Source organism: Phodopus roborovskii, unplaced genomic scaffold (genome assembly GCF_943737965.1).
Source record: "Phodopus roborovskii unplaced genomic scaffold, PHOROB, whole genome shotgun sequence".
NCBI classification, from domain to species: Eukaryota; Metazoa; Chordata; class Mammalia; order Rodentia; family Cricetidae; genus Phodopus; species Phodopus roborovskii.
In genome coordinates, this window is record NW_026126416.1 from 4,742,413 (window position 1) to 4,763,436 (window position 21,024).

General features: G+C 48.0%; 1 protein-coding gene across 1 annotated transcript in view; it reads right to left on the reverse strand.

Moving 5' to 3' along the window:
* Positions 1-4,828, reverse strand: part of Kif14 (kinesin family member 14) — a 50,727-nt gene extending 45,899 nt beyond the window's left edge. The window contains exons 1-3 of the mRNA XM_051183194.1: positions 3,722-4,828; positions 1,531-1,785; positions 831-918 (exon numbers count right to left, since the gene is read on the reverse strand). Of these exons, the coding sequence (XP_051039151.1) occupies positions 831-918; positions 1,531-1,785; positions 3,722-4,800 (1,422 nt within the window). The 5' untranslated portion in view covers positions 4,801-4,828. The remainder of the gene's footprint in view (positions 1-830; positions 919-1,530; positions 1,786-3,721) is intronic.
* Between the last annotated feature and the right edge of the window lie 16,196 nt (positions 4,829-21,024).

A 21,024-nucleotide genomic window follows, 5' to 3' on the forward strand; every position in this document is an offset into this window, starting at 1 on the left:
CATACTTTGTGGGATAACCAAATAACCCAAATTCTCTCTCGTGTGCATGCTGTTTGGAGGGAAGACCTTTAGGAGGCAATTAGGGGCAGGAAGTTTCCCAGGGTAAGACCCTATTATGATAGGAGTAACGGTTAAGAGGCAAGCCAACACACCCTGTCATGTCATGATGTAAGAAGGCCCACACCGTGACAGCGTCTTGACATTGGGTTTCCAGTACTGTGAGAATCTTTACTTTTACAAATTTACCTTTGCTATGATACAACAGAAAAAGGGCTAATACAATGTAACAACATAGCCTTTGCTTGACTATAGTTGGCACGTAATTGATTATACTTGGCTGTACACTGGTCCATCTCTTCTGTTTCTCTCTCCTGACTATGGAGAGTCCATGCCCCCAAGTCTACTGTATGCAAGGATAGAAGCTATACATTCTCATGGCCGCACTCTACGGCAACTGACATGGGTTCTCCAGGAGAGATTTAGCGAGACACGCCTGCTCCCATCAGACCCGATGACACTCATGATCATCGTGACAAAAAGCTAGGCACTCCCTGAGGGAGAAGGAGTGAATGAGACAGGAAGCCAGCAGACTATTCTGTTGCAGAGTGGCCGAAGGGCCTGGCTTTTAAAGCTGTCTGGGTCCCACTCTGGCTCACTAACCCTTTGTCTCAAGTTGCCCAAGTGTTGCCTACTGTGTCCGGCTAAGTCTGTGTGTGTACCTACTCGACTACAGATCTATGTGCTACACCAAAGGACCACGTGGAGAGGAGAACACCATCTGTTAGACCTCGTGATGGGTCAGAGGTCAGGGGATTTGAATTTGAGCATACCTGGGAGGTTTGCTTTTTGGCTACTTGAGCAAAAAGATCTTCACAAAATCTGGGAATTATTCCTGGCTCTTCATTAAGTCCCATCATCCTGGAAATACATTATGAACAAGAAGAAAGAGACACTGATTAGTTTTGGAAATCTTAAAAATATTCTTTTAGGAGAAGTGGTCTGGGACGGGAACAGAGAACGTGCAATCCCATCACTAATAACTAAGAGTCTAGGCTCCGAGGCCAAATCTGCCCCATCTAAATTGTACTTCTCTTCAAGTCAGGCTCTCATGTGCCCCAGCTGGCCTCAAACTCACTATGTAGCCTTGGATTTCTTCTGTTGGGGGGGATGGATAGGGGGCGAGGGTGAGCTCGAATTGAACCTAGAATCAGGCACCTAGTGTGCATGTGGTTTATGGACATACATGCAGGCAAAACACCCATAAACATAAAAGGTTAAATTAAAATAAACTATATAAGTCACAGCAAAACAGAAACAATTATATTTACAAAGTAAATTACTGAATGTAAAGTAAAGCCTAGAGAGTCAAGTGTCTGCCTAAGTATAGAAATTTAGTCTAGAACAATGGATGAGACCCCAGCACAAATCTGTATGATGTCAAAACTATAAACTATTTTTTCTACAGCCATGACACTGACAGAAGAAAAAACGTAAACCTTTTCAGATAGTTGCACGATCAGTGTCACTTACGTGTACGACTTTCCGGAGCCCGTCTGGCCGTAAGCAAAGAGACAGGTATTGTAACCTTCAAAAGCTCTTTGTAGGAGTGGTACCGCCAGCCTCTCATACACCGTCCTCTGGCTAGCATAGCCAGGGTGACAGTCATCAAAAGACCAGAACGAAACATCGTAGGTAAAACTATACACTTGCTTCATGTCGGGATGCTCCACGGTGATTTCTTCCCCACTTCTGAAGACAACCTGGGATGTTCTCTCCATCTTCTCGCTTTGGAAAGAAGCACACACAACAATGTGCCTGTCAGCACTATGACCATCATCTCCACAGAACACAAGGAAGGCCCCTCGAAGCTTAAGGGCAAGACAATCCTTTACCTTTCTGCAGAAAATCAGGGAGCCAGGCTCAGTGGGTCCCCAAAATGCCTGCTTGTCTCGAGTACAGCTACTCAAGGGGAAATCGGAATTTCAAATTCCTTCTTCGTAAAACCAATTTTCTAAAGTTTTCTATGGAGAAGTTTTAAAAGGTTCTCATCCTATGTATACATTTCAATTCAAATCATGAAATGTCTTTTTAGACTACAAAAAAGGTATGGAGGTAAAAAAAAAAAAAAAAAAAAAAAAAAAAAAAAAAGAACCTATATAAAGCTGGCATAAACTATGAATACAATTTTAATGAACCTGGAGCAACACAAATTTAAATCTGAAGTGTCACTGTTAATACTGTTAGCAATTCTTTGCATGAGATTCCCTCATTAAAATCTCCATGTCCATCCTTCTATCCCAGACTTACAAATCTTCACATACTCAGTAGAAAAACACTAGTACTGGCCCAAGTGTCAGCCTCTTCTCCCTTCCCGCTCCTTCCCGCAAGGATCCGCTTGAAAGGCTCATTTAGCCTGCAAACCCTCTGCCTCACCGGTCTCCTGAGTGCCACGCCCACCCCCAGCTTTCAGAGCCTTGGTCCGTGACTTCCCAGGGTCACCTATCACGCTTGGGGCTCGTCTTTCCACGGCCTCTCTTCCTGGCACGGCTCGGAAGCTTCCCTTAGCTTCTTGACTTTCCCAGATCCCCTCACCCCAACTTTATGGACCCTGTCACCTTACCTCTAACTACTGAGTCTTTCCAGTCCCTTCACTGAAACAGCAGTCACCACGTACACTGCTAGGTTACTTAGGTACACGTCACACTACTGACCCCGTGACAAGTTTACTGTCTTCCCTTAAAAGTATTTAAAAGTAATTCTATTCCATGCTCACATTTTATATCTACTTTAAAAAAAAAACAAAAAAAACAAAAAAACTTTTTTTTAAAGACAGGGTTTCTCTGTGTAACATCCCTGGCTGTCCTGGAAACTCACTCTGTAAACCAGGCTCGTCTTGAATTTAGGGAATTGCCTGTGAGTGCTGGGATTAAAGGCATGACCACCAGACCCAGCTGATTTTTATTATTATTATTATTATTATTATTATTATTATTATTATTATTATTTTAATCTTATCGTTAATCTGTGGCTATTGCAACCATAAACACCTTTATAGATTTTGATGGCATGGAATATTTCTATAAAGTGTGAAAGCCTCCGTGTTTATTACCACGACATATCAAATACAGGTGACACTGTTGACTATCACCATTCTGGAACATTTTGGGGGAAGCTATGAACTGGTGTGGCTCCTTTTAAAGGAAAGGCAGACATTACCAACCTCTACAAGTCATGAGTATGAAAGGAGACTGCATTACATACAGAATTCAAGGACTCTCTCAGCAACAACCCTTCAGAACGGAACCTCACTCACTCTGTGGCCTTGACTACAAGCCTGGAACTTGCTAAGTAAACCATGACAGCCTTGAATTCAAAGACCCACCCGCCTCCACCTTCCAAACGCTGTGATTAAAGGTATGCGCAATTATGCCTGGCTCGGCTTCTACAAGCAATATGTCTAGGAGCATGGATACAAAGTACAGATTTTAATTTTTGTAGTCTATCATAAAAAGCATCAGTGTACTACAGTTAAGCCTAAACATTGCTGGGCTGGGGATACGGCTCAATGGTAGAGCCTTGGGTTCAACTCCCAGCACCATGAGAAAAATTCCAGCAAGGTTGAAGACACAAGACTGCTACACTCTACTAAAAGCAGAGAGGGATTAAAGACACATGGTGACGTGGGACTGATCTGGCCTGAGAGCTGAAACCTTGGACATACCGTTTGCTGAAAGGCCTCACTCGAACAGCCACTGTCACTTGACTATTTTCTACCCTTAAGGGGTCTGCTTCCGTGAAGGTATTCTGAAGAGCCGATTGTTCTTCTGGAGGGAGCGTACTTTCTTGTGAGCGGTCCCTTTTATTTGCAAGAAGAGAACTTTTGGGCCTTTGTCTAACCTGAGGGCTTGCCACCCTGTTTCTCAGGGTAGATACGGCTGGGCTTTTAGGCGGAGGCAGGTCATGCCTCGGTGTCAATCTGTGTTGGGAAACACATCGCACAGGCGCCCTTGTTTCCAAGCTTCCACACTTCAGGACAGTTTTTGCAATGTCCTTCCCGCCATTTCCATGGTGTGACTCTCCTGCTCCTGACACTCTGACATCGAGCTTGTCCTCAGTGGGTTTCACTGCTGGGTGACCTGATCTCACCGAGACAGTTTGACACTGGGAGCCGGCAGGCAGACCGATGTTTGAGTTCTTAACTGTCTCCCTTTCATTTGCTGTACCGAGGGCAGGAAGTGTGTCTTTGCGTTCTTCACCAACCATCATTCCAGCGCCACTTGAGCCTTCCGTGGACACTACAGGGGGCATGGCACCAGTGTTGTGGTTGCTCACAAGCTTGGCTTTGGTCCTAGTTCCCTGTGAAGCACAGATATTTTCCGTGTCACCTCCCACGGTACACGCTGTTCCCAACTTTTCCACGAAATCTGTTTTAGCATGATGACGACGTTGTAACCTGAGACTTGTGTCTGTGTTTTGCCCAGTGGTGTCTCCCAACTCACTACCAAGTAAAGAAGACTCTTTGTTCCAAGTAGCCCTTCTCTGAAGGGTCAGTCTACTGCGGTCAGGGGCAACCGGCATCTCTCTTGCTTTTTTACAGGCAGAGATAATGTAAGTGCTATTTATGTCTCTGGTTTTACTTCCAGCACTCAGCACTGGACCATGATTCTCACTCTCTGACGTATTTGACTTCAGGTGTGTTCTAAGTCGGCTGCTGTGGGTGAGGCCACTTGGCGACGAGCTTTTCTGATAGCCCTCCAGGCTGTCACTGTCCTGTCTGTTAAGCGAAGTGTGTACCGACATCTTGGCAGCGAGTTATTTTAAAAGGGATGTTAAGTTTAACCACTTTAGGCTCTTGTTTGATTGCTGGACATTTTGGGCTTTTCAGTTTCCAAAAGTAGTTGATCAACTACAAAAAAGAAAAACAGTTACTACAAACTCCACAAACTATAGAAGCAGATTCTCAGAGGTATGCATTAGACCAAATCACACCTCCCACCTCCCCGGAGCTCCGGACTACCTCTGCCCTCAGAAAGCTTTCACTCACTATTCAACAAATATTTACTGCCACGGGCATTCCATACCACGAATTGCATGTACAGCCACGTGTGATGGTCCTGGCCTGTAATTGCAGCCTCGGGGAAGCTGAAGTAGGAGAATGGAACTTTGAAGGCCAGCCTGACCATGTATATTGCAAGCAGGAGCCTGTCATCGATGCCCACTCTCCCCCTCAAATTAGATACATGGATTGCCATCTATTCGTTATACAACAACCTAGCCAGGCATGTGTGCAAATACCGGTAAACGTCGGCCAACAATGTCTATTGGGCATTACTTTAAAAAGAACAGCGGCACTCTCCCGGCTGTGAGCCCGCTAAAAATCACGCCCCTTAAAAAGGTGTAAAACAAGTCTTTAACGCTGAGTCTATCTTACACAACGACGCTGCTTCAAACTAATCCAAGCACTGTTACAAAACAAGGGACAAATGACCAGAACTCGTTTTAAAAAGCCTTTTAAGGTTTGACATAAGTAAGAGGCATCGCTGCAACAGACAAACAAACAAGGGTCCAACTACAAGCATCCACAGCCAACCTTTCAACGGAAAAGACAGAAGCAGCCGCCCATTACGAAGAGGCGACAGATTCCCTGGGTCTCAGACTAAAAGCCATTTGCTTTCCTGCACCAATGCATCAGCGCGCTCTCTGCTTGCAGGGCTCGGCCACCGGCTTTTTCCAGGACAGAGGGCTGGAAGGAAGGAAGGAAGGGAGGAAGGAAGGAGACAGGACAGTCGGGGGCGCCCACAGGCCGCGCGGCTCCCCACACCCCCGGCCCCCGGCCCCCGGGACAGCGTGCCTGGACCCCTGGGCCCCGGGACGGACCGAGGGGAGGGGGCGCCCCGCGCCCAGCCGCGCTCCCGCGCCCGCCGGGCGAGCAACCGCAGCGCTCGGGGCCGCGAACCTCCTCCCTGCGAGCGCCCAGACGCGCAGCACCCACCATTCCCGGAGCTGCTCCCGCGGCCGCAGCGATTCGAACGCGCGCCTCGCCCCCTGATTGGTTGCTGGGCGCGCGTCAAGCGCCGCGCCTCGCCCGCTGATTGGTTGCGGGGCGCGCGTCAAGCGCCGCGCCTTCGCCCCGCCCACCGGAAGCGAGTCCCTTCCGCGAGGCCGCCCCGCCCTCGTCTCCTAGGCGACGCCCGGCGCCTGCTCTGGGCTCCACCCGACCCCGGCAGCGGCAGCCGCAGTAGAGGGCTTGCAGCTGGGCTCGAAGATGGAAGGGAATGGCCGTGTGCATGCACCCGCGTTAATTACAACAACACACCCGCTGTTTCACGCGCTAGCCGCCGAGCGATGGCAAGGGCCGAGGGTCTTGGATGAATTGAAAATATTTCATCCTGAAAACCTTATGAAGTATTAACGCTGCCCGGCCTGAATGTAGATAAGGAACCGAGGTTTGCAAACGTGTGCGTGATCTCACCGCCAGCTAGAGGTGTGGTTCGAAGTGTAAAGCTGTTGCGGTAAAGGTTACAATAGCTTAAAAAAAAAAAAAAAAAAAAACTGGAGAAAAAAAAAGGTAATCCCTAAAATAACCATCTCAATATGTATTCCAAATGAACAGTATGGAGATAATTGAAATTATTCAACAAGACAGAAAAGGAAGCCAGAAGTAGCTTCACCTGCATGAAAAGTTACACGATAAAGTAGTCATTTTTTTCTAATACTTTTATTTGTTCCTTGACAATTTCTTTCTTTCTGTTTTAAGTGTATGGGTCTTCTGCCTGTACGCATGTCTGTGCACCATGCTTCTGGTGTCCACAGAGGCCCTGGAACTGGGGTGCTGGGAATTGAACCCAAGTCCTTCAGAAGAACAAGCAACGAGTGTGCTCTTAACCATCTCTCCAGCCCTCATTCTTAAATCCCTAAAAATCTTAAAATATACCCATGGGGAAATCCTCCAAATAAAATATATTGTTTATCAGATCAATTGAGAAACCATTCAGCTAGTAGTAAGAAGATGTGATAAGGAAAAAGACTAATAAATTCAATACATGAGGATTTCAAAATCAAGTATAACTCAAAACATAAGTAAGTGTAAGATAACTAGGGAAATATGATATATAAGTAAAAAATCTTCAACTTAGATGACAATAACTTCATAATAGACTATAACCTGGGTAAAGATGCTTCATTACAAAAAAGAATTCACACACATACGAAAAGAAAAAAACTTCATGTAAAACAAAAGGCAAGCATTCCAGACCTTAAAAAGATAGGTATGTATTAAAAAATCTTCTTAAGTTTTGGGGCTGGTAATTTGTACAAAAATTCAAAGTCTAAATTTCTAGTCGTATTCATTGGCATGTTTCTTGAGGTCAGAGGCATGTCTATTCACTGTCTCTCTAGAGTTCAGTATAGGGACTGATATGTAATAATGCTCAGTAAACATTTGTCAAATAACAAATCCTAAACCTGTAAAAACATACAGACATCTGTTGGGAATTTAAGTCCTTGTCCCTCACACCTCTCTTCCTCCCCACCCAGCTGTAGAACTCCCGTGCTCTCAAGGTTGATCAGATAAGGTTGTTCTCACAACTTTCCGGTGTGCAGGGCCTTGACCCCAGGTGTGGGCGGTGCATGATTCCTCCTATGCTTAGCCCATCCCCTGGCTTGGGTAGATAAGCCCATCACTCTCTGTAATAAAGGGCAGCAGCTTCCTCTTCAGTTCTCTTGGTGGTCCGTTAAGTGTTTCAATCCCGACACCCTCCGCCAGCTCGGTACTCTGGCCGTGCTGGTGCAGCAGTTATATAGGTCAGAGACTTACCAGAGACAGCCTCCTTCCTCGGTGGGATCTGGGGGCTGGACTCAGGTGGTCCAGCACGTGTATGTCAAGTGCCTTTACCTGCTGAGCCATCCTGCCCACATCAAATCCTGAACAACCTATCCCCTCGCCTTTTAAAAACATAAAGCAAGTGTTTAATTTTAAAAGCCTTGTATGTACATCTTCTTTGCATGCACGCTGTATGTGTATGTGTCCCAACCTAACTCGTACAAATTCCATTCCTTACAAAACAGACATAACCTGACGGGCCCGTGATTCCTGCTCCATCACTGCCCTGCAACTTCCCTTACGTCTCTCTGCTTGCATTTTGTTTTCAGCCATTTGGAAGTGGCCCTCCCTTTGTTCTGAATGTCACCTGCATGTGCTCCTTGGTGCCCAGGTAGCTGTCAGGGAGCAGATATACTCACCCTACTTCTGCCTTCCCCTCCAAGAGCCCCACTCAGATACATTCAGAAACAGGGTTTAGAAATTCTGCAGCATGAACCGGGCTGAGGACAGATGAACTCGTTCCTTGAGCAAAAACCCATCCCAAGGCAGGCATGACTGAGCACTCCTATGATCCCAGCGCTCCAGAAATAGATGCAGGAGGTGGCTGTAAAGTTTAGGGCCAGCTGTATCTAGTTCTACACTGTCTAGGCAAAGTAGACAAAACAAATAAGCTGCGTGGTAGTCCCCAAAACAATTTTTTAAAGTTCCACTAGATGTCGCCAAAATGAAAGAAACCATGTAGAGTGAAGCCTCACGCAAGCCTACGTTAATTGGCCTTCATCGACAGTCTTTCGCGCACGCACAATCTGTTATAATTTTCATTTCACAGTTTTACTTTCAGTGCTGGCGATCAAACCCAGTTATTGCACGTGCTGTTCACAAGTTCTATCTTGAAGCCACATCAATAGCCCTTGGGTTTTTTGAAACAGGGTCTTACCATGCTGCTGAAGCCGGCCTTGAACTCCTTATTCTGCCTCAGCCTTCTCAGTGCTGGGATTACAGACTGGCGCACCAAGACCATGCACAAATGCTGGCTGGTTTTACTCCTTCGTAAGTATTTGCTCTTACTTGACGGTCCAGTGTCAAAGGGAAGGTTTTGATGAGCGGTAAGAACATTGAAACTTCCTGGTGCAGGACACATCCATTATCAAATGTCACCGTTTCCCGTACAGTGAGGCACACACAATCACTATTCTACAGGCGCAAGAGGCTGGTTTTCCACACAAATAATTCACCTTGTGCCTTGCACCTATTGATGAGGACACCCGGGGTCATTGTCTGTACTCCTCATCCCTTTCTGGAACAGACAGATGTCTTCATAGACTTTCTTACAAAAGGAGTCAAATCTATACAGGTGAAGATGTGTTAAAAACTGTTAGAGTTTTTGTTTTTGTTTTTTTAATTTTCTAATGTTGCAGTAGCTTCAAATTGTTTGCTTTGCTTTGTTTTTATTTTTCTGAGACAGGGCCTCACGCTGCAGCCCAAGATGGTCAGGACTTGTGGCAATCCTCCTGTCTCAGCTTCCAAAATGTTGGAATTACAAGCATGCACCACCACACCCACTGTAGTGAGACCTTTGTGATTTCTTAATGAGGCAGTCTAAGTCGTTCAGCGGGATTGCCCATCATTTTAAAAGGAGCAATTATGCTAGGCAGTAATCCCAGTTAGTGCATAAAAGAAAGGAGCCAGGGATTAGTGAATGTTACAGAATGCTCTTATGCTTTGACTCGGGGACCACACACACACACACACACACACACACACACACACACAGAGTGCTTTCCTCTCTTGTTTTCTGAAGTGTGTTCCTCACGTCCCAGCCTCCCACACCTCCATCTCATGGCATTGTTCCCCTCAAATGAAGTGGAGGACTCAGGGACCAAAGAGGAAGAGAGCTTGGAAGTTAGTTCCTTTATTTTCTACAAGAATTAAGTGGAAAGTGTGCAGCTGTCCACTTGGATACGAGGATACAGTGGCTGGAGAAAGGCCACTCCCTAGGGATGAGAGGGCAATGATCTTCCATGACAGCAACATCCACATCAAATCCTGAACAACCTATCCCCTCGCCTTTTAAAAACATAAAGCAAGCGTCTAATTTTCAAAGCCTTGTATGTACATCTTCTTTGCATGCACGCTGTATGTGTATGTGTCCCAACCTAACTCGTACAAATTCCATTCCTTACAAAACAGACATAACCTGACGGGCCCGTGATTCCCCCTCCCCTGACTCCTCTGCAACTGCATGTATGTATGTGTGTATGTGTATACACACACACACACACACACACACACACACACACACACACGGGACCATCCAGCCATGGGGTAAGATGGAAAGTAAAGAAATACAAAAGTAAGAAAAAATAAAAGCCCAGAGGGAAAAGATAGATTTATTTTAGAAAAGATGGCTAGTAACAAGCCAGAGTAAGGCCAGACGCTCTTAATTAAGTATAAGTTTCCATGTGTGATTTCCTTGGGAGCTATGTGGCAGGACTCCCATATATATGTTTATACGTATATATTTAAAGTTTTATTCTTTTCTCATAAATTGCATCCTAACTGCAGTTTCCACCCCACCACCCTCATCCCTGGCCAGATCTACTCCTCCTCCATTTCCCTTCAGAAAAGAGCAGATTTCCCAGGGACATCAACTAAACATGGCATAAGTTCCAAGAATACCAGGCACAAACCATTATATCAAGGCTGAATGAGGCAACCCCGGAGGAGGAAGAGGGTCCCAAAGGCAGGCAAAAGAGTCAGCGAGCCCCCGCCCCACTGTTAGGAGTCACACAAGAAGACCAAGCTACACAAGCATAACATACACGCACAGGCTCCATGCCTGTTGGTTCCGTCTCTGTGACGGGCTCTGTGAGCCCTGGTTAGTTGATTCTGTGGGCCGTGTTCTGTTCTCCTGTTGACCTCTCTGACTCCTACAGCCCTCCCCGCCCACTTCCTTGGGGTTCCCCCTGACTCCCCCCAATCTTTCGGTGTGGGTCTCTCATCTGCTCCCATCTCTGATGGTGGTTTCAATAGGCTCTGACCTCTCTCTCGCTCTCTCGCTCTCTCTCTCTCTCTCTCTCTCTCTCTCTCTCTCTCTCTCTCTCTCTCTCTCTCTCTCTCTCTCTCTCTCTCTCTCTCAGTCATGTTTGCTTCCTACCCCAGGCCTCTGAGCCAATCAGGCAGTGCCCAGCATGGACTGCCCCTTGTGGCGCGGGACCTCAGGTTGGACCAGTCATACATGCATTGGCCGCTCCCACAAGCTCTGAACCACCATTTTATTGCTTGTTTAACTTTTGATTGATCATTTCTTTTCTGAGACAGGATTTTCCACGCAGCCCTGGCTGCTGTCCTAGAAATTGCTATGTCAACTCAGAGGTCCGCCTGCCTGCCTCTGCCTCCAGAGTGCTGGGATTAAAGACGTGCACCACCACCACCACGTGGCCAATTAGTTAAGATTTAAAAGGTGTGGCCATCCCCAAAGCTTGGTGGGCAACATCTTTTCCACTTAAAGGAAATTCCGAGTCTTCCATGAGTTCTTGCAGAAAGAACAATTGCTTTTGTTCTTGTTTTTAATTTGTTCTTTGTGCATGTGCGTGGGCAATACTGTAGGGGGCGCTGCTGGCTCCTCCAATTAGGAGTGCCATCATTTGCTCCGGTGGTGAAGGAAACACCTGGAGTCACTTTCCTGGTCAACAATGTAACAGGAAGCCTCGGATGATTTCAATAAGGGCATGGAACGTGTGTGGACCACTCAGCTGTCCCTCAAATAGTTGGTAATCTAATTTCTTTATTTGTAAAATCCAATCCTTGTCTGGACGTTTGAAAGCGCTTGCAGTGACACACATTATGCCGTGTTTATAATCATGGTCTGAATTGTGGGCTCGTGTGTCTATTCTCTCACTTAAGAAATAGCATGAGAGAGGCTCTGTCCAGCAATCTCTCCTCCCATTAGTAGTTATAAAAGGGCAGCTGCCAAGTAAGAGGCCACCTGCACTGCAAGAATTGGGCATCCTGCCAGCTTTTGCAGAGGGGGAAACTGGGTGCTTCTTCAACCGTCCAGTTTTGAAAATAACCCCACAGCCATCCATAAGCCTTTACCCATTTTTTTAAAACTCCAGACCATAGTCAGTTCCCTGACTCACCCAGACAAGAAAGAAGTCCCCACGGAACAGTCTGAGGCACAAGGGAGCTCAGTGTACAAAGATGAATCCCGGATGACACTTCTGCCCTGGTGTGAACAGCCACGGCGTGGGGTTAGATGAACTGAGTGGGTCTCTCTCAATTCACACACCACAGACAAGGAGCCCGTCTGTTGGCTGTGCCTTCCAGTTCTCCCCGCTGTGTCCGTTGGGAGTTATCAATTGAACGTCACAAGCATTTACTGAGCTCAAACCGTCACTCTGAGAAACAGCTGGCCTGAGGAGTCTGGGTCAATCCCTGAGAAAGGAAAACGAGAGGAGGACATGGCCTAGTAGGAGTCGCTTTCCCCACAGCTTCCGCGAGAGCAGAGCACACTACTTCCCTGGGGATGGATTCCACTCTGTGGAAGTCCACGAAAGCGTGGAGCTACAAGCTCATGGCTTCTATGTTAAGAAAACAGGAGAGAGCAGCCCACTCTAAACCATACTCTACCCCGCTAGATCAGAAATGTCATCTCCATGCATGATCTCCATGCATGATCTCCATGCATGATCTCCATGCATGATCTCCATGCATTCTTCCTCCCCCTCTGCTGCTCTTATTGCACGTGAAATAAAAGCTAGATCTCAGGACATGGTTTCACAACGTATGTGGACAAGCACAAGACAACTGGGGTCCAACAGCAGGTCAGGTGGAGAATCCCAGCTCCCAGTGTCACGCTGACTCATGCATCTTGGCCTTCCTGCTCCTCTGCCCAGGGTTTTGCTGGTCTTGCAAGGCTGTTGGAGGTCTGTCTGTGACTTAAAGCTACTTAGGATACCGTTACGCTAGCGCCCGCCATTCTACAGTACGCTGATCTCAGATTCTCCAGGCTCAAGTAAATGTTAAGTTCAGAATTACTCCATGCCCAAACCAGGCACGATAACACATGCCTGCAAGCCCAGGGATGGGGCATGGAGGGAAGAGGATCACAGTTCAAGGCTAAAGCCTGTCTGGAATGTCCGAGACTCGCCTTTTCCTCTTATTCTCGGCGTAAATACCCTATGCTCTACCTGCCATTAATCCAAAAGCCTTATACCAAACCATAAGTGACAAATTTGTACAAATGAAGATAAAAGCATAAAAAGAATTGCCGGGCCTCTGTCCAGGATGCATGAGCCTCGAGCCAAAGGTTGATTCTTCTGTAGAGCAACCAGGCTCTACAGATGGCAGGAAATGCCTGCCTGGAGTACTGTGGCCACCGCGGGGCACACACCTCTAGTGCCAACTGGGTAGGCAGAGGCAGGGGGATGTGAAGTTTGCAGTCAACTTGAGCTACACAGTGAGTTAGAAGTATGTCTGGGCTACAGAGTGAGACCTTGTCTCAAAAACCAGACAAGCAAATGATCACAGCATGTTTCTGTGCCTTACAGCAATTCCTGCTTTTCTCTATTGGCCCCTCCTTAGCTGAATGTCATTTCTGGGCAGCAAGCCTGGGTGCTAAATGAGATGTTGCCATTTACAGGGAAGCCTGCACCCACTCGGAAGGCTCCTGTGGGCAGCTAGCCTCCCAAGGTATCATCTAGCCAGCCCTAGGGCCCCTTCTTCATGATTTACTGCGATTCTACCTGTTGAAGCTCCATTTGAATGTCCTGTGAGTCCTACCTTAATGCTTGACCGTACTCTTTGTGAGACTGGGTTTCATCCGCCTCCCCTAATCTTCAGCCATCTGGCCAGTTCCTGGAATGTAGCATCCGATACTCCTTCCTCGAGTTTCCATCCGGAAGCATAGCTCCCTGCCTGAGGACACAATGGACCGATTCTGTGTGTGAGAGGTGCTAATGTGGGGTGGTGGAGTGGCTAAGAGTGGACACAGGGCTTCTCTGAGGGGTGGATGTGACCTGAGGGTGGGGGCGGGGCCTCCCCTTCCCCTCCCCCTCCTCCCAGCTCTTCCTGGCCGTTGCTATTCACTCTCAGAGTTTTCCCCTAAGTCCAGATGTACCTGGGCATGGGCCCTGGCTGGAGTTTCCTTTCTGGTTCTGTTTCTAGGAAGGAGGGAGGTATTCACTGAAGAGTGAAATGGGCTGTGATGCAGAGAGCCCTCCCGTCCCTTGCCCTCCAATCGGTTGGTCGAATGCACCCGTCCCCACCTCCCCTCATCAAACGGGAAGCTTTCATCACAGCTGGTTTTGAGCTGGTGATGCAGCTGGAAGTGGCCTGTAGCTGTGGGCTTTTGCCCTTGGCATCACAAGCTGAGCCCTTAACCCATGCTCAGCTCCAGCCACCTGTGTCTGTGTTCCACCCCCATGTGGAATCTGCACAAAGACAGAATGTCAAACTGGAATTCCAAACGAGGCCAGCCTCTGGGGACACCCAGCGGACGATTGTGATTGTGTGGAATCCTTAGAGAGGTGGGTGGAGCCCCCAGGACAGGGAGACCAGAGGAGAGGACCAGACGAGGTACAGAGTCAGTGTGATGAGTAACCTGATTGGCATTAGGGGTAGAAGTGAGGCAGATGCACTTAGGCTGAGGAAGAGGGAGAGATTAGCTGGCTGACACTCAGACCACCAACCAAGGACTCAGAGAACTCTGCTCTTCCAGCGGACTGGAGTTCGGTTCCCAGCACCCAGGGAGCTCACAACCGCTGTAATTCCAGCTCCAGGGAATTCCGCACTCTGTCTGGTCCCAGTGAGTGGCCTCTCAGCCCATTCACTGTGGATGTTAAGAGTGAAGCTCTTCCCTGTGTTGGCAGGAGGATAGAGGGTTCAAGGCCAACCCGGTCCACAAAGCTCCTGCTGAAAAAGGAGACGGAGACCCTAAAGGGCACTGCCTGGGTTTGGGTTCCTGCTGTGGCATTTAGCTGCAAGGTCGGGAACAGCTTGAGTAAGTTCTGTGCCTCTGTTTCCCCACATACAAAATGCAGGTAATAACAGTACCCAGCACACTGAGTTCGTAGGAGAATTAAACGAGACAGCACATTTACCTGAGACGCAGTATTTAGCAATGCACATACCCTATTTCCTAATTCCTAATAACCTACCTTCACCATCCATCAAAACAGCTCATTGCTCATGATGAATTGGCTCATCAGCCATTCTCACTGAGTGGCGGCAAAGCTTGTTCCTCCAAAGCAGCTGGGATGAAGGGCGTGGCCCAAGTACTGAGGAGCAGAGACGGGTAGAGAAGAAGGGGCGGGGCCTGGGGACGGGCACTGGGCGGTTGACAGAAGCCTAGAGGAGTGGGCAGCACTCCAAGAAGAAGGGCACAGAATGAGGAAGGTGACCTCGACAGCTCTGCAGGCACTGGCTCACATGTCCAGAGTTGGGAGGAGAAAGAAATGCCACAACTCTGGGGAAGCCAGGGTACCCACTCGTGCCCACCGCCATGGGGCCAGGCAGCAGGAGCTCAACCACGCCACCAGTGGCCACTGAGGGGCAGAAGAGAGAGTTTGGGTGACCTGCCTTCTGCCAGTCTCCCTCTGCCGAAAGAGCTCAGGGACCTCTGAGGACAAGGCTGTACTCACACGCTGCTGTCTCCGCAAGCATGCAGACGAGCTTTCCCAGGAGTGCTGGCCCGTCCTCTGGGGACGAAGGAGAGAGAGTTCCTCTTAACCATGCCACTTTGTCACGGAGACAGGATCTACTACACCCTTTGCTCTTATTCCTAGTAACTCTAAAGTGGTCCTAGGTAGGTTTGTCTCCTTCACCAGCGCCTAATAAGACAGATCCGTCTCCTCCAATGCTCCACACTAATTTTAAATATGTAAAATCAAATGTTCCATCTCCAATCTGTATTGTTTCCCTCCCCTGTACACACACACACACACACACACACACACACACACACACACACTCACACACACAAATCCTTTTAAGGCTGTTGAGATGGCTCGGAGAGTAAGGACACGTGAGCCTGGCAACCTGAGTTCGATCCCCAGAAGTCACATAAAGGAGGAGGGACAGAACCGACTCCAGACTTGTACTTTAACCTGCACACGTATACACACATGCTACAGCATGCACGCCCACACATGCACCATGCACACACACAATAATAATTGAAATGATAATTAAAACAAAAAATAAGAAACCTTACTATTCCAACAACAAAGCTATTGGAATACGTAGGAGTGACAGGGTTTTACAGTGATATATGATGTAGCAGTGGAAAGCAAGCTTGGATGTTTTGTTGTTCTTATTGTTGTTGTTTGGTTTTTGTTTGTTTTGAGACAGTTTCACTATGTAGCCCTGGCTGTCCTGGAACCAGGCTGGCCTGGAACTCACAGAGATCCACCTGTCTCTGCCTCCCGAGTGCTGGGACTGAAGTGTGCCCCACAACTCCTAGCTGAAAGTTTCTTTTTTAAAAAACGTTATGTGCTTGTGTGCTCAGGTGTTTGTCAGAAGACAGCGTCAGACCCCCTGACCTTGGGCACCTAGGGGCCCCTCTGAAGTCTGGGTCACGACGTCTACCTCCCAAAGGGCTCTACATCCTTACAAGGATAACACGAGTCCAGTATGAAAATTAATTAGGATGCCTCTGACAGGCAGGGAAAGCTAGTGATGGGGGCTTCACTGCTTCTGCTAAAGTGTAGAAGTCCGGTTTATCACTTTTGCTCCGTAAAAAACTCACTAAAGGTGTGGAGAGACGGCTCAGCAGTTAATAGCACTGGCTGCTCTTGCAGAGGACCCGGGTTCAATTCCAAGCACCCACATGGTGGCTCACAACTGCCTGTAACCCCAGTTCCAGGGACCCAGTGTTCTCTTCCGGACTCCATGGCATGGTACCATGTGCATGCAAGCACATCTATTCATGCATGCAGTCAAACCCCTTGTACACAGAAGATAAAAATGAAGTTTCATTAACTTGCTAAATAAACTGTAACTTCTATAGGTCCTCTTCACTTATTGGAGAAACAGTGTCTGTTATCTACTTAGAAAGGAATCCCAAATCTATTGTCTTAGAAGTAATGTAATTATCAGCTTTGCAGCAGCCTTTAAGTTATGCAGCTAGTAACCAGTCTATCTAAGAAAAGGCAGTTGCCCAGCCTCTTGGGGCCACTGCAGCCCACTTGGATCACATTCTTGCTCTCCCTCCCTGCCAATGCTAACCCCAGTCAATCAAAAGGAACCCAGTCACCCGCACACTCACAGCCTCTCCATCCATCACTTCCCTGCTCTCCCCAACTGCAATGCTTGCAAATCATTATTGAAAGCTTAGAGGGGGCCCATCTAAAGCAGCCGGCGGTTACCTGTTGTTATTAGTAAGAATTGTATTAAACACACAGTTCTGTTTTCATAATTTCCACTATACATCTGGTGATCTCTATCACTGTCCTAACGGAGCAAAGCGTTGTCTTTTTATGTGTTCTTGAGAGTTCTGCTTCCTCTCATAAAATCAAAACAAGATCCAGCCGTGATGCTCATGGAGTCGTGAAGAACAAACCTCCTGGCTTTCCTTACTGTCAAATGCCTGCCTTTGCCATGCACACCCACACCTGCTCAGCAAGCCAAGCTGTGATGCAAATGTAAATGGTGAAGGTATCAGAAGGATAACCAAGGGGCTCAGAAAGGCCACGTGGTGGCTAAAGAGGCCAAGTCACAGTTACCTCAAACTTGAGGGACCCTCCTGCCCAGGCCTGGAAGACTGTGACAGTAAGTGAGCCACAGTGCAGTCTCATGCAAAGTGCTATGGTTCCTTCAGCTCACAGGGAGTCTCAGGACAGGGAGGTCTGGCTTCGGGGAGACCCAACAAGCTAAGCCTGGCCACTGGACTCCAAAAGCAAAGGGCAAGAGAAACCGTGAAGAGAAAGGGAAGCTAACTGATCATGGCCCTATGTGGGAGTCAAGGGGTCCAACATGCCTAGCTCTGCCTCGAGCAGGCAGTGCTGTGGTTTTCTGGTGAAGAGGGAGGGGGAGGGGACTGGAGCCGGGAGGAAGAGGCAGTCCTCTCGGGAACAGGAGCAGGACTCTGGTGTCTGGGCCCTTCCCCAGGCTGCTTCTGGAGGACCCGGGGAACCCTTATCACTTCCACAGGCAGTTTGGCCCCCATCATGAGAGGGTTCGTCCCTCCTCCGGGTATGCAGTTTGTTCCTTCATGAGCTAACCCTCCCGCCTACGGGCCAGCCTTATCCTGGGTTAATCTGCCTGCAATGCAAGGCTCCGCTGATCCTGGAGCCCAAGCTGCCTGCAGGAATGCTGCCATGTGGTGGCCTAGAATAGGATGTTGTAAAAGCCAGTACCGTGTAATTACGTTGTCCCTGCAAGTCTTGAAAGTTCGGTAGTTCTTATCTTGGTGCCTTCATCCCTGAAGGTGAGGATTACCAGCTTCAGATGAGCACTCCTTAAATGATTGGCGTGATTGGCGTGCCTACGTGCTGAACTGAGGAACAATCTGACCCACTTTTAAGGTAGGACAGGAGGCAGAAAGTGAAGGCAGAGGAACCAAGCTCGGTATTGCTTTAAATTACCCCCTGGGCATCTACAGACGGAAGTGAGACAGCCTTTACTCTAACAGGGCTGAAAGAAAATTGAGTAACCATTTATCGGTTACTCAGTGGGAAATCTGTAGGGCGTTTCAGGACGACATCCCGAGAGCTTCCCAGCTCCCTGAAGCTTGCTTTTCTTACTGTCCTCCTCAGAATCCTTGGTCTCCTCAGAATCCTTGGTTTGGAGGAGGAGAAGGAATGTGGAGACAGGGTGTGGCTATGTAGCCCTGACAAACCTACAGTAATACGGTGACCATGCTGAGCTTGAACTTGAACATGCTACAACCTGCTTGCCTCAGCCTCCTGAGTGCTGGCATCACAGGCCAGAGCCAAGCAAACTTTATGTAAGACATTATTTCCACTTAGGAATTTTCTGCATACAGTATACGGGTACATTAATGAAAGTGGTAACTGACTCCAATTACAGAGGATGTCTTAAATTTTAAATTTATACGTCACCTAGCTTCCTTTCCCCAGACTGCTTTAATTGAACACGCTGTGCGCCCCCTCCTGCCTCTTCCATCGTGGTGGTGGTGTCAGTGGTCCACGCTTCGTTACCAGTTCCTGATTCCCACCCAGCACTTAGGAACACCGATAATCCCAAGGTAAATATCCCCAGATACTCAGAACGGGAGAAGGGCTCTCGCTGTGTAATTAAACTGGCCTTCCGTGAACAGATTCCCCGCTGCCTGTAGTTGGGAGGGAGGGAGCTCATCAACACATGACACATCAGTTCTCATTGCCAGCAGTTAGTTATTCCTATGACATTCTGGAAGTTCTGACGCACTGCCCGGTCCCTGAGCGATGGCGCTGGGGACTGCTGGAACATGCCGTCAGTCGAGGCAGATGGTTGGAGCTGGCGAGCAGTGGGCAGAAAGCTGGAGGGTGGACTCGATGAAGGAGGATGAAGGAGGGATTCGGACAACAGCCCGAGGAGCTCCGACTCGATGTGGTCAATGAGGAGAGGCTGACACTCTCTGAGCGAGGAGACACCAGAGAAGGAGTTGGCGTAGCACAGACCGTGTCCTGCTCTGGTTGGAAAGACGTTGGACAGACAGCGCAGCCACTTCAAACACTTTCAGGGCTTCGGTGGCAGTACGGAAGTGTGGCCATTTTGAAAGCAAGCGTCTGACAGGACTTGGCGACTGAGCTGATATGGAGAGTAGAGGAAAGGGGACTCAGTGGTGACATCAGGGCGTGAGCATGTCTCAGGGAGAGGCGGCTCCACCAGCAATGCAGAAGTCAGAAAGACAATCAGACGTCTCGGAAGGAAGATGCTGAATGTGGCTTCGGGCATGCTATGCTGAAGACTACAGTCAGGGCACAAGTAATGGCACCGGGTAGGAAAGTATACAAAGTAAGCATCCTCCTCTAAAATCCAAAGTAAGCATCCTCCTCTAAAATCCAAAGTAAGCACCCCTCCTCTGAAAATCCAAAGTAAGCATCCCTCCTCTGAAAATCCAAATTCAGGGATACTTTGAAACTCTTAAGATGGCATGACACCACAAATGAAAATTCTATACCTGACTTCACGCCATGAGGCTCGGTCAAAACACAAGCACTCTGGAAATGTACAAAACCATCTTCAAGCCAGGCAAGGTATGCATGAAACATAAATAAATTGTATTTCAATTTGCAGCCCACCCTCAAGACAGCATTATGCATGTACAGATATTTGGAATGGAAAAGAATCTGAACCCCTTCAGGTAAAGGACTCCCAAGCAGTATAAAAGTCAAATGCACCCCAAATCCCACGGCCTCCGCTGTCTATACCCATCGCCCAGCACCAGTGAGGTGGCCTTCTTGGCCAATCTGTCCCATCTGTCCCATCTTATACTCCAAGGACTCTGAAGTGAGTTTGAGATGGAAATCGTAAGGGAAGTTGGAACCTCAGAAAATGGAGATTGGAAAAGACCTCCGAGAGCCATAACACAAACCTCGTTTTATAGGGTTGGAAAGCTAAAGATTAGGATAGTAATTAATTTATGCTAGTTGAAAAAAAATGGCCGAAGTTCTATAATTGGGAGCTAATTACTCACAAGCAGTTTTTACCAAGTTTCGTTTTCTAAGATGCAAAGAGAAAAATAAAGACAGGTGAACTGTCATAAACCCAAAGTTCGCCTTAAAGCTTATTTGTCTCAGGCCTTATTTGTGGTATGGTCCAATAATGCCACAAATGCTGCATGTTATGGAGTGACTCCTGGCGTGTTTTCTTGGTTACCATTGGCTGGTTTTTCACGCTGTGGGCCTTGGGCCTCTGAGGTCACGGTAAGTATGGGCGAGAGACAACAAGAGAGCTATCTGTGTGGGTCAGGTTACTTCCAGCTGCCAGGAGAGTCACCTTGGATGACTGGTCAACCCTGCCACCGCACCTGGGATAATGGAGGGAGTTCTGTGTTGCCTTGTGGAAAATAGAGAGGGGGTATAAGGTGTGCTAACAGGAACCCAGAGCAGAGCCCAGCCCAGCAGTGTTCACGACCCACAGAAACAGTGAGGCCTCCTCCGAGCAGGAGTTAGTAAGTTTAGCTGAATTTATTAAACTCTGTTGGTGGTGTGGGTCGTGGGTGCAATGTGTGGTTCTCTGTAAGACGTTATGAA